The 13,767-nt window shown below is 44.8% G+C and overlaps 1 protein-coding gene across 1 annotated transcript in view; it reads left to right on the forward strand.

Annotated features, from left to right (window-relative positions):
• Nucleotides 1–13,767, forward strand: part of CDH4 (cadherin 4) — a 964,675-nt gene that overhangs the window by 481,797 nt on the left and 469,111 nt on the right. The window contains exon 4 of the mRNA XM_069650710.1: nucleotides 13,616–13,760. Within this exon, the coding sequence (XP_069506811.1) occupies nucleotides 13,616–13,760 (145 nt within the window). The remainder of the gene's footprint in view (nucleotides 1–13,615; nucleotides 13,761–13,767) is intronic.

A 13,767-nucleotide genomic window follows, 5' to 3' on the forward strand; every position in this document is an offset into this window, starting at 1 on the left:
GGATTATTTGCGCCGTAAAAAAACGGATTTGTGCGCCATTCTGCCCGCAAGTCCCCTTTTGTTAAACATGGATTTGCGGGCTGAATTGCGCACAAATCCCGTTTTATTTCGGCGCTAATAATCCATGAATCAGACATTCCATCGCCGGGTTTTATTTTCGATTCCTTTTTTGTGCCGCCAAATCTTTTATTTAATTTAATTTGAGAGGATCCCCCAAAACCCCCTTCCCCAGTTATTTACTACCTATTCCCCACACTCCCTATTCCTTATATCCCTTTACCCATCCCCCATATTTCATGATTTTTTACAGTAAAAAATCAGCAGCAAAAAACTGCAATGAACGTCATTCTCACCATAGCTATGGTTAAGTTGGCCCTCCGTAAGAAGAGCACGTTGTCACATGTTTATAATGTTGGCAACGTTCAACGAATATGCATGGAGCTTTCCAAAAGGACCATACCTTTCCCATGCCAACCTCCATACCCACGCTTCGCTCTCACATAGGGCACAAACTGCTTGATGGATTAGCACCCAATCTGTGCAGGAAGCCGGTGCCTCATCCCAAAAGCATGCTTTGGTGAAAGACCGCCCAGTTTCTATTTTTTTAATTCACACAAAAGAGGCCAAAATTCTGTTCAGAGACCCACAGGGCTGTTTTGTGGTTCGTGATTGGTTTACTGTGATCCTGGGGCTCGTCCAGTCCTACGAATTTCAATAAGGGCCAATCTGATTGGCTCTTTCAGAAAGAGCTATTTTCAGTAGTCTGGGCATGCAAACAATTTACAAATACTTATGAGAATATTTGCAGCTCAAGATTACTGAGCTTGGTGAGAGCATCAGGCACTACCAGGTGGCTTCACTCGGTTATTTACAAATGCCCACCGGTGTGGCCCACTGATTTTTGCAGTTGGGCAGTAGAAACTGTCATGAAAGTCATTCAAAAAGGTACATATTGCAGACATACAGCGGGTAATGTTTGGGGGAGCGGCAGAAGGTTGAACTATGGCTGAAAAAAAGGAAAAAGCTTGGACCATGGGACATGGTAACCTGTGGACAGGGTGCACATCTTCAGCGGTGGTCTGTGGAAGCATCAGGGTCTGTATTTACCCATGGACTTGGCTTTAGCCGGGACCTTCTAAGCCTGGGGATGTGAATATGGGCTTCTATCCCTGATCCAAAATGCCTCTGTCTGCGGATGCTACCTTGTCCAGCAGACACTGATGCAGGTCTTTGGAAGGTTCGGAGTGCTAGGGGCTATTCCTCGGGGAAAATGGCTACTGGATCTAGCTACAGGCCGTCCCAGCCATCACATTGGGTGACTTGGGGACACCTTGAGCATGGCTGAAGGACAATCCTCGAGCAAATAGGCGCCGCGTCCTGTGGTTTGGGGATGCTGGGGCATGATAAAAGGCCATGCCCCTGAAAATGGTCACTGGGCATGACCACAAGCAATTCCTTGTGGCCACATCTGGTGTCTTCAAAGTGTGCTGAGCATGGCCAGAGGCCTTGCTGCTTTAGAAGTGTCCATTGTCCACAGCCATGGGTCTTCCCCATGGCTACATTTAGTAGCTTGTGGTAGTCGGAGGCCCTTCCTGGTCCCAGTTTCCAGTGGACTCAACCATAGGCCAATGGCAGTGTTTGCAATGGGGTTCTTAGAGGATCCAAGGACATGGCTTTCAGCCATGCCACAGGCTCTGTGTCCAATGTACAAGGGAAGAAATTGGTGATGTTGAAGTTCTATGTGAGATGACGGAAAGGGGCTCTTGGAGGACCCTGGGGCATGGCCAATGGACATGGACCAGGCAAAGTGCCCACTAGGGATGGCAGAAGGCCTTGCCCCGTGGGCACTGCTGGTATGCTTACATATATCCTTAAAATAAACAAGCTGTGAAAAAAACTTTGGTTAACAGGTAGTTAGGGTTAGGTTTATCTTACAAAAACCTTGTCATAAGTCATGCCGTGGCTGAGGTATGGTTACTTTAAAAACCATACATTGAGAATTTCTGGGCTTTGTTGTTTTGTGTTGCAACCATAACTACGTTGTGTAATACCAGCAATGTTATGGTGTGTTTAAAAACACATGAACACAATCTTCTACCTGAAATGTGCAAGTAGAATAGGCTATTTCATCTTAGTCATTCCTAAAGGTTTACCTGTAGTTCAGCGTCACTGAGCAGTACAGTGTGGTTATGCATGTTTAGCTCAAAGGCACGCATTTTGCTAGAGAAATGTCTTTTTCTTATAGGCAGCACTATTGTATTGATCGCTTTATCAACCCAATACAAACATAGGTGAGGAGTCAGAAATGAGAGGCGTACACAAGGTTGTAATATTCTGAGAATCAGACATTTGTATTCAACACAAAATGGGTTGTGTGAGAAACCTGAGGGCATCGTCTGACAAGACCCCCTTGATTAAATCCTCCCTGGGTACTCTGATTCTCATTCTGTGTATTCTGAAACCCACCTTGATTATTTTGGAATCCTCCTTCTCCTCTTCCTCCATAGTCCATTCTTCTGCCTCACGGCACAAACCCTTACCCACCTTGGTCCATCGTGCGCTGATTAATCACCTGTGATGTACCCATTGCTCCCTTAATTCCAATCCTTCTCTGCTTGTCAATACCGCCCCTTCTATGGAAAATGTTTACAATTATTTTTTAACTAACTTGGCATCCTCAATTTCCCTAGTCTCATCTTTCTTCCTATTTTTCTCTTGCAACAACCGACATTGATGCACTATCGTCAGCTGTATCTCAGCCCAGGGTTTTACTTCCATTCCCACTTATTTCTTCATCTACCTCTCTACTGGCTCAGGCAACCCCTGACATAAAATGTGGTACAATAATGCTACTGTGTTTTCCCACGGTTTGCAAGTTTCAAGTTGCCACTTCTCTTGAATGTCCTGAATGTAAGTAAAGAAAATAGGGCAGGGACCCTCTTTTTTGTTGACGGTGGGCCTGACTCTGGAGGATAAATCAATAAGAATGGAAGGGATAGAGAGTTAAGGCTACCCCTCTCTTTGCCGCTCAGGAGGTGCAAAACAAACCTACAGAAGTCTAGGAATTATTGTGAGCTAGCCATTTGATCACACGAAAGCAGTAGGAAGAATACTGATAAAACAAAATGTATTCACATTTAAGAAATAGGCTAAAAAACAAACAAAAAGCTAGAACATTGATCATGTACTAGGCGTAAGGCATACAATTCTGTACATGGTGAGGTTAGTAGCACACTTGTGATGGGTTCTGTACTGTCCCAACATTGGCAGTACATATCTACTGTCAACACAAAAGTAGTGTTTATGGTTTGGAAAAAGAATTTGCATCAGATTCTCTGAATGGTTCAGAATATAAGATGCTCCGAACTGTCTTCAGGACACTATTAGATGCTTATGACAAGGGACTTGTAGAAGTAGGTGTGCTTGTTCATCTATAATCATGGGAGGCGTCTTGAGAAAAGGACTGTATTAAGACGCTGTCGCTGTCTCATGTACACATGGAATTTCTTGAAGGCTCTGGTAGTTACTGGGTTAAATGCAGGTAATGCACGTTGGTGAATTCCGAGAAGATGTCGTCCACACAAAGGCCAGAAGAGACGTGTGAGATCACTGGTCCTACAGAGATATTTTCTGTGAGGAGATGTGGGTCCTGTTTTGCATACAGGTAACGCACGTCAATGGTTGCGAGATGGCGTCGCCATCAAAATTGGTGGAAAGTAGAGGAGATGCTTCAAACGACTTGTGCCTCAAAGGTTGTTGTCTTAGCAGGAGCACACAGAGCTACTGATCCTTGGAGACAGCTTGCCGCACGTACGGATATTTTCCCTGTTAAGACAACTACCTTTGCGGCACCACTTGTTTGAAGCATCTCCTCTACTTTCTGCCAAATTTGATGGCCCACCATCTCTGTTCTTTGTGCACGTTTATTTCTATTCGGCCACTCTCCACAGGAAACCCTGCGACCTTCCGGCTAATGGCAGTGGATGCCTGATCGTCCGCAACTCTGGAGACAAATTAGTTTAGATTTTTTAACCATCCTCTGCTACCACCTGAGCTTACAGCCCTTTGGGTAGCATGCATGCAATGGATGGGATGCAGAATAACTCTGAGACCAAATCATTGAACCAACTCAGGAAGATGGCAAAGTTTTGCTGTTTTAATATCAATTGTCTAAAACAGGGAGTTACAACGGACATCAACGGACGTGCGCACGAGCTCTCAGCTCATTTCACATAAAAACACATTTGTATACAAAAAATGTGTCACACGTGACGTCATAATACGTGGCAAATAAGAAAAAATTATGAAGAGTTGTGATAGGCTCAAGGGGAACATCTAAGTATAATTTCATAAGAGGTGGGATTATAATTGGATAGCCACTGTCAGGTGCACAATTTATGCCTACCTCTAAAACATGCCTTGCAAAGTATTCTTGTATGTGAGAATATAAGGGAGTGCGAGCATGCACTATTGGTGTTCTAGAACTCCAAGCTCAACTTTATTTCCATCCACGTGACAGGAGACCATGATTTGGACCATTTTGCAGCATTTAAATGGCTTAAATGAAAAACTTGGCACGCCTGGTGTTCTTTCTTTGCACCTTAACAAGGGATAATTCAGCTTCTCATGTTCACAGCCTTTAAGAATAGATAACCGGCCTTGGCTGCTTTGACTTTGATACCAGGACCAACAGCCTCGCCAGTTGTATCCACAATCTCAGCTAACTCTTGATGCGACACTGTTCTCCGCCTTTACAATCCATGGGTCTGGGCTTACTAATATTTGTGACGCTAATGTACAGCTTCTAATGGCGGCTCCACCTGCAGTCTTTTCACTAGATATAGCCAGCTTCTAAGATTACTTAATCTACTTGCGTTGCTGCATCTGTACAGTTATTTAACGACTTGGATTTTCTGCAGTGCGTCGCACACGTGCAATCTACTTCTCGCAAATTAAAGTTTACTCAATTGCTTACTTCATCATCAGTTTCTATTAGATCCATGCATTCTCTTCAGCCAGTCTTCTCAGGCCGTAACATTCGTCTCTCGTGACGTCACCAGCTAATTTTCCGCTCTTTTTCATATTCCTTCAGGGAGTTCCTCCCTCAGATTATCATCTCTTCGGGGATACATTTGGTAAGGTTTTCACAGAGGGTAGCTTCTTTTGAATATCCGCCGTGGTATGGTCACAACTGCTGGTGTCAAGCATGGAACAATCTCAGGCTTCCAACATACAGGAGGTAGGGGGGTGGGATTTCCTGCAGAGGCATGTACCTGCTCCTCTACATTGATCTAAGGCAGCCTAAGCACGGGTGGGACAGAACTGCAGGAAACCTGCTCTGTGCAAGCTGCCATCTCAGGGCATGCAACAAACTCCAAAATAGCTCATCAGCCAATTAGATATAATTAGGAAGGCTGTTAGAATTTTTATTGGTCACAAAACATTCAAGTGCCTGCAAAGAATTGTGGGTCATTTACAGCAAATACCCCTAAAAACATCTCAGGAATCAAAACCAGTCCTTTGCTTGGGGCCCAGTAATTCTCCATCCTTTTCCTACTAAGAGAAAAGGACACTTGAACAAGTGCACAAATAAAGTTTGCACGTTTTGCCCTCATTATGAAACTCTAAGGCAGGAAGGCTTCATCAGAAGAAATCCTAAATGTGTAAGAGTATCCAAACATTTCACAAACAGAAATGTCACCATCTGTCGCCGTGATCAGGAGGGCGGCTAAAGAGTGTAATCTCTTGCATCATTTTAATAAGGCAACGTGGATCCAGAAATGAACGCAGAAATACCAAGCGTGGCTAATTTTGCTTATTGCTTTTCCGGTCCTGGGATTTGCTGAAACTGCTTAGCATGCGCAAATACACGCCAGACCCTGTATTCAACGGCGCAGATTACGGAGGGATAAATGTCGCCCCGTCACAGTCCAGGCAAGAACAATTGCTATAACTAACATGATAAATTAAACACATTATCTGTTTGCAACAACCTTCGTCTAATAGGTTAATAGTTTTTTTTCTTAATATGTATTAAGCAAGCGTGGTAGTAATGAGACAATTTGTAGGCAGCACGGGTGGCCATTATCGAAGGGAGACGGGTAAGGAGAAATCCCCTCGGATCGGAGGATATGCCCTTTAGAATCTGAGCCGTAATCCCTGTTCTAGAGGGAACGGAAACAAATGAAGGAATTAAGCCCATTTCGGCATCACTTGAGGATGGTGAGAAATTAAGGCAAAGCTCTTAAAGGGAAAGAGGCATTTAACAGCATATGACTGGAACGCCAGACAAGCAACGACAAAGCCTGGTAAATGCCTATTAAATGCCTATACAAGAGCCAGAATGGTTGGCTTTGCTGATGTGTATTTTGAACCGGAAATTTAGTGCAAACGACAGATGTAAGGACACCCATTCTGTTTATAAATCAAGTGGCTGAAGGTACTTGGCTAATACATTTGTATTACTCCAGAAGCTGGCGTATAGCTGCAATTAAGCCATTATCTTTTATAACTACTCAGAAAGCACAGAGCAAGCTCAACGAGATCTCAGGGGTGTGTGTTTTGGGTGGGCAGAGGCAGGTAATGTGTGGCAATGGTCTTGAGGACCATCATGCCTTCGGACCATCAATGGGCAGGTAAATCAGCAAACAATGTCCACCGGCTACATGTCCCTCCTCACATCTCATCGCTTTCCTACCTTAGCATACCATGACAATAGTTTTGGCTTAAAGGCAGTGCTTCCAGCATCACCAAACAGCCAAAACTAAAAAGGGGTCACTTCGGGACCAGCATTGAGGCTCAATGATAATAAGTGTTTTTCAGCAGGAAGACCAAAAATCCTGTGAAGTAAATAAAGAGAAGGGGACCAGTTTCAATGGCAATAAGAAGTGATCTTAGAATCTGCAACATAGGAACTTTGGAAAGGGATCATGAGACAACACTGCAAGAAAAGGAGCTTACAGGCCCACTGAATGCCAAGCCTGAGTAAAGTCAGCAAGGGGTGAAACCCTGATTTTCTTTGAATAGAGTGACGGTGAAGATACGTTGAAAAGTGGGTCAAACCATAAATGATTGCTATACAAGTACTCAGATTGCTGATTTCATGTGCTTATCATGGCACGGGTGATACTGGGAGAATAAATAAACAAGAATAGAACATGATAATATTTGCAATGGGAAACTAAGGACTGAGACTTAGATCTTATGGAACAATTGAATAAAGATCATGATTAATGAATACATTTGTCAAAAAGATGGTTAAAACCTGGAAAAAGGTCAATAGAGGCAACATAATATTGTAACCTCTAAGCGAAACACGCGTCGGCATGAAGTTTGTGCATTGCGTAGATGTATTAAATTTGCACAATTTGGCATTCATTTTGTGCATTGTGTGGATGTATCAAATTTTCACAATTTGTATTGAAGACATTTACGAAAGAAGCTTCAAGAGATTTGGAAATGATTGGTACACAAGGTGTCACTTTTAGGATGAATTCTACAATTTATGAAACATTAGAACATTAACATAGATCTGGTATAGAGGTGTCTTAAGTGTGGCGGAATAGGGGTTTATTGTGATATAGCATAATTGATTGCTAATGAAACTCGCTGGTGATGGATGGCTTTCTGATCATGCAGCAGTCAAAGAAGCCACAATTACCATATACTCCCTTCCAGCCGGAGAATCTTCCTTATCGGTTAATGCCAAGTGGAAAAGCTAAGTAAAGTAAGCCTTCGGCTTTGCACATGCTCTGTGGGTGGGCGAATATCCTCAAGCAAACACAAATTGAATGATCCCCATACTTGAGTGTGGATTAACATCTTTGGTGCTTGTTGCAGGTGAAGCCTTCCCTCGCCACAAGACTTCTCATTCCTCATCAATACCCCTGGCCTCCCTTCTTACCAGCGGCAGCTGTTCCCTCATCAATGAAGGTTCTTCTCTGAACGATCAATGCTCTCTGCCTGCAGGTGTATCACGTATTCAAGCGCAGGAAGGGGATCAAAGACTTAAGGGTGGGCACATTCTACAGGCAAGCAAGGGAGGACAAATGCAGGCGCTGTTCTCCTGCTTCACCACAGGCACTGTGGGCAATTCTTTAATGAAGGAACAAATGGCAAGTCTGCAGGAAGTTCTGTCTTGCCTCCTGTTGTCTCTCTGTCTTGCTGTCTCTCGCTTATGCGCTCTCTCTCCCTCTCGGTCCTTATTTACACCTTTTCTTCTCTGTTTTATGACCTCTCTCCTCTCTCTCTCTCTTGGTCTCGTGCTCTCTCTGTCCCCATCTGTCTGTATTTCTCCCTCTCCTTGTTGGCACTCTTTCTTTCTGTCTCATAACTCTCTCTCCTCTCTTTCCTTTCTCTCTTGCTCATTCTCCCTTGCTCTCTCTCTCTCTCTCTTGCCACCTCTGTCTCTATTTCTCTTTCCTTGCTTACACATTTATTTTCTCTCTGTCTATTGATCTCTCTCCTCTCGCTTGTGCGTGCTCTCTCTTGCCCTCTCTCTCTGTCCCCCACTGAATGTATTTCCATCTGTCCTTATTTACAGTTCTTCTTTCTGTCTCATGATGCCTCTGCATTCTCTTTCTCTCTTGCTCATTCTATCTCTTTTGCGCCCTCTCTTCCTCTCTCTGTCTTGTGATCTCTCTCTCCACTCTCTTTCTCTCTTGTTCCTGCTATCTCTTACCCCCTCTCTCCCTCTCTCTGTTCTTATGTGCACCTGTTCTATCTCTGTCTCATGATAACTCTTTCTCTTCTCTTTCTCTCTTGCTTCTGCTCTCTCGTGCCCTCTCTCTCTCTCTCTCTCTTGCTCTCTTCCTGTCCCCTTCTCTCTGTACTTTTCTCTTTCCTTACTTGCACTTTTCCTTCTGTCTCATAACGCTCTCTTTCTCTCGTGATCTTTCTCCCTTGCTCACCCTGTCTGCATTTCTCTCTGTGCTTATTTCCACTCGCTCTCTCCTTCTGTGTCTCAGGATCTCTCACTCCCCTCTATTTTTCTCTCTATTTCCCCCCTTTAAACTCTCATTCTTTCTGTTTCGCCTCCTCTCCTCTCTTCTTTTCTCTCCTCTCCTCTCCTCTCCTCTCCTCTCCTCTCCTCTCCTCTTCTCTTCTCTTCTCTCCTCTCCTCTCCTCTCATCTCCTCTCCTCTCCTCTTCTCTCCTCTCCTCTCCTCTCCTCTTCTTTCCTCCCCTCTCCTCTCATCTCCTCTCCTCTTCTCTCCTCTCCTCTTCTCTTCTCTTCTCTTCTCTCCTCTTCTTTTCTTGTGCTCTATTTCTCTACTGGAAAAGCCAGATAGGTATCTGATGAATTTTTAAAAAACTGAAGCAAATGAGAGGTCGATAAATTGAGCATCTGGGGGCTTTTCTCTCTCAGCTACAGATAGAAATAACAGAGATGCTTTGCAGGAAAACTTCAATCGAGGGGAAAATCCTGAACCCTAATTAAGAAAATAATTGAAGAAAATGTGACGTTCTCCCTTTAAAGCATGCACCTTTTTAAGGACTATTTCCAGTTGACATTAGCAAGTCCCAAAGAGGAAGTCTGGATCAAAGCATCTACCAGTCTCTTGTAACTGACACTTCTGTGGGACAGCATCTCTGGATGGGAAGAGGCTTTTGCTTGAAGTGCCCTTCCTTCTGGCTCCGGTGCTGGCCGGGAGACTCTCCGGTGCTCGTTAACCAGGTATCTCCTCCCGAGGGGTTGCCTGTTAGTGGATGTCAGCATTGTTCAGTGTGAGCTGATAAACAGCCCATCACAAGGGAATTGCGGATTGTGCAGAAAGCGGAGCTCTCACGCTAACAGTTTATTGTCCCTAATTTCTGACTTCACTCTTATTTATTCTTGGGCACAGCGCATAAGAAAAGACCTTCACTATTCTCAACGTCTTATTTCTGAAATGGAATGGGGCCAAGACGTGACTCAACCCACGGCCATTTCAACAAAAACCCCAAAGCTCTTCTCTTTAAGAAATAGCCCATGGGAGGGACAAAAGACCCCTACTCACAAAATCACATATCACTTTTCAGTCTGCTCCCTCCTGTCATCCCCTCAATTAAGCGTGTGAGTGTGTCTGGCTTCATATGCAGTGTGTAGGCCTCTGAGACATGCTCATATGCAGAAGATCAACACAGGAAACATACGCTGGCATGTTGGTTCCCACCCATCCCTCAACCTCTGTGCTGAGTGTGAGCCTGATCACCTAATAAGGCCTCACTAAAATCACCCTGCATGTGCCCTGCACCTCTCCGCAGCCATGCTGAGATGCAAGGCCCTTGGTGATGGGGCAAGGCTTTTCTAAGGCCCCGCCCCTGCTAAGGTCTGCCAAGAGCTCATAACCCTGGCTACCCTTTACTTAGTCCTTCATGCGCCCCTACAGATCTACTGAAGGACTAAGCCATTGCCTTACAGGTCTTAGTCGCCATTTCCTTACACTGACGCGAATGCCTTGTCCTTCCCCTGAAAAAACTCTTCAATGTCCACAAAGCCATTCAATGCGGACACAGTTCGCCTTGACTTCGCATGTCGCTGAGTAATGTTACTGAAACGGACTGACTGAAACCAAGGAATGTCAACACTATGTTATTGTGTTAAACTGCTATACTTTATCTTCTCTGATGCAATTGTTTAGCTGAGATGTCTTGGCATATATGTACCTTGTAACAGTCTCCTTGATCCGACCATACACAAGCCTTGTCTGGTTCTTCTATTGTCTGCATTATTTTTGTTTACTTTGCCTAAAATTGGCTGTGCATGTTTCATGTGTGTCTTACTTATCACTGAACCCCATCTTCTGTATATTGTTGGTGTTGAGGTTCACCAGCAACGGAGAGTCCCCATACCATTATGTTATTGGGTTTTATATGGCACAACTACTGCCATTTTCTTGGTCTCTTTATGTGTTGTGTCCCCTGGGCCATGCGCTGGCACCCTGCAATAATGAATATGGTCCCAAAGTGACCTCTTGACAAGATGCTTGAGCAAAGCCTGTCACAGATCACTTACTGGTCCCCCCAAAAATGTGTACTTTGGAATAGGATTTTTCCACAGTGATGTTAGTTTGGTCTGTTTTTAGTTTTGGCTACTAGATAGTGCTTGAGTGCCACCAATAAGTCAAAACTATTGCTTTGGTATACAGGTGGGGGGGGGGGGTGAGATGTTAGGAGGAGCACACAGCCCGTGAGCGATTGTTTGGTCACTTATCCACCCATTGGCCACCTGTGGCCATGGTAATCCACCTTGCAATTCCCACTCATTAGCTGCCTCTCTCCACCTAAAACACACCCTCCTGAGATCTCTTTGAGCTAGCTTTATCACGCAGCATCATAAAATATGTGCAGTCTATAGGGCCGGCCAGTGTTCTTTGTAAGCAGTCTTCTGAGAGTTAATAGATCAATTGCTGCTATACATGAGCTGCTGGTGTGATACAAATGTCTTAGCTAAGTCTGTTTTCAGCCATTTGCTTTATAAACAATTTGTGTCTCCTTGCATCTGTTCCTTGCACCGAATTCCTGTTGAAACAAGCATTGGCAAGGCTAGGAGTTTTGGCTTGAGTATAGGTAATAGATAGGCATTTGCCAGGCACTGGCATTGTATGACCAGGTACTCAACCCATTTTGAAGCAGTTGCTATCTTATGCCCAGGTAGTACTAATATGTCTGTGCTTGTCAAATACCTATCTCATGAATGCGCAAAAGCCAAAAAGGTTGGCTTTGCAATACTTGTTATCTTATGTAAGTCGGATGGCTATATTTAAACTGAAGTCAAGACCTACATTTTAGCATAATAAGCACCTCCCGGCTGTGTCCTCTACCGCTTCTTCTCCATTAGACGCTATGCCTGCGCTCACCCACTAGTAGCCATATCCAAGTGATGATCTACTCCTGAACTTCACTGCAAACCAGGTGTCATGGCCTTCCAATTAAAAGCCTACTCTCCTATAGGAGATTTAGTGGAGTTTGGCGAGCCGTCGAGGCATGAGCCCGTCCAGGACAAAAATGAGGCTCTAGCCTGTCCCTTGTTTCGGGTCAGTGTATGCCCAAAGCCAGGTCTGACCACAAGCCACACCTTCTCCCTACCGACATCTTGTACACATTTGCTTTCCCCCTTTCGGAGACAGAGGCGTAGATAGTGGGAAAGGCCCACCCAAAATCTGTAAATGCCCACTCAGCAGCGCTGTGTGGGCATTTACAGATGTTAATGCCACTGTGGTGAGCCCATCTACATTAGCTTCAGGCCCCACTTGTGAGACAATCCTGGATACGCCTCTCTTCGGAGACACATTTAGGATTAGCTGGGCTCGGATGATAAGACAATGCAGTGTACAGTGATTGGCTGTCCGCGTATTCGTCCAAAAGTGCATACAGTGCTGAAAGTAAAGAGGTGTAAGACAGGAGATGTGTCAGGCCTACATTATTCTGCATTCTTTGACTTCTAGTTTTCCATTCAGGATATGGAAAATAAACCTCAGTAACAAGAACAGGCTGTGGACCTTTCACCTGAACCTGATTCCAGTCTTAAGTCCACAAAGGTTGGTGGTGCCGTCAACACCCGGCACCCCTATTGATGTTAAACAGCAGCTGACCATCCACAGAATACACAATGCTAATATTATCTTTATTTAGACTTTTTAATTGCATTTCAGATTTATTTCCAATGCATTAATAATATGAAATACTTTTAAGGCTCCCCAATATTGTCAGCTAAAATGCTGAGTTGAAATGATTTTTCCCAGGATCACACATTTTGGTTAAGGGGTGTACTCAGGATTTGAGCCCAGTCTGGTAATTTTACATGTACCTTCCAAGCACTAGCTCTCGTTTTGTACAAATATTTGTGTGGTTTGCAAAATATGCCACCCCACGTTTGGCTCAGCTTGCGTTTGACCTTTAGAGCCAGGCCAGATTCCCTGGGGTGACCCTGGTTTGGCCCCACCCTTACATTCCAAGGCTTCCCCAGCTGTAGAATTTGGCAGCTCTCCTGAGAGGCCAGTGGGGCTCACCCTAGTACTACTGGCCTCTCAGAGACACTGATCTTTCGCATAATCTCATACGTGTCATTGTACCTATTCCATTCGGGAGACGAAGGCCAGTCCTGGTCTTATTTTTGCCTTCTGCGACTTGTGTTCCTGGGTTTCCCCATCATAAACCTAGGGCTACAAGTCCCATAATGCAAAGTTAAAACCAGGACTGGACTTCCATCTCCTAAATGGAATGGGATGTGTTGGCATGTATGCAATCTCTTGATATGCCTTCAACCCAAACCGCCTTTTCTTTCTTCCCTTGGCTGAGTGCTTACTGTCAACTGGCACAACAAAGCGCGCCCAGGGAAGACTTTTTAGGTTATTTTTCTTTTTCTTACTTGCAAGCATGGATTCTGGCTGCAAGCCTGTGGCGAAACATCTTGTATCCCGCAAGGCACCCAGAGGGCAGCGTGTGTCTAGTTTCGTGTGGTCTGACAGCATCCAATGCCCTTTCAAAGCGTTTCAGATCCGGTGCTTGCTCTGACTGGCACTCCCCATGGCACGGCTGAATCCTGCCGCTGTCCGAGCCTCTGACAGTGCGCCTTGCTTGACACAGGCGGTGTTCCCTTTTGTGACAGTGCGCTCTTTTGTGTCTCCTTGCAGCTCAGAGCGCATGCCGTGGACATGAACGGAAACAAGGTGGAGAACCCCATCGACCTCTACATCTACGTGATCGACATGAATGACAACAGGCCGGAGTTCACGAGCCAGGTCTTCAACGGGTCTGTGGACGAAGGATCAAAACCAGGTAAATT

The sequence above is a fragment of the Ambystoma mexicanum genome, chromosome 3p, assembly GCF_040938575.1.
Source record: "Ambystoma mexicanum isolate Mex_15411 chromosome 3p, UKY_AmexF1_1, whole genome shotgun sequence".
In the NCBI taxonomy this organism is placed as follows: domain Eukaryota; kingdom Metazoa; phylum Chordata; class Amphibia; order Caudata; family Ambystomatidae; genus Ambystoma; species Ambystoma mexicanum.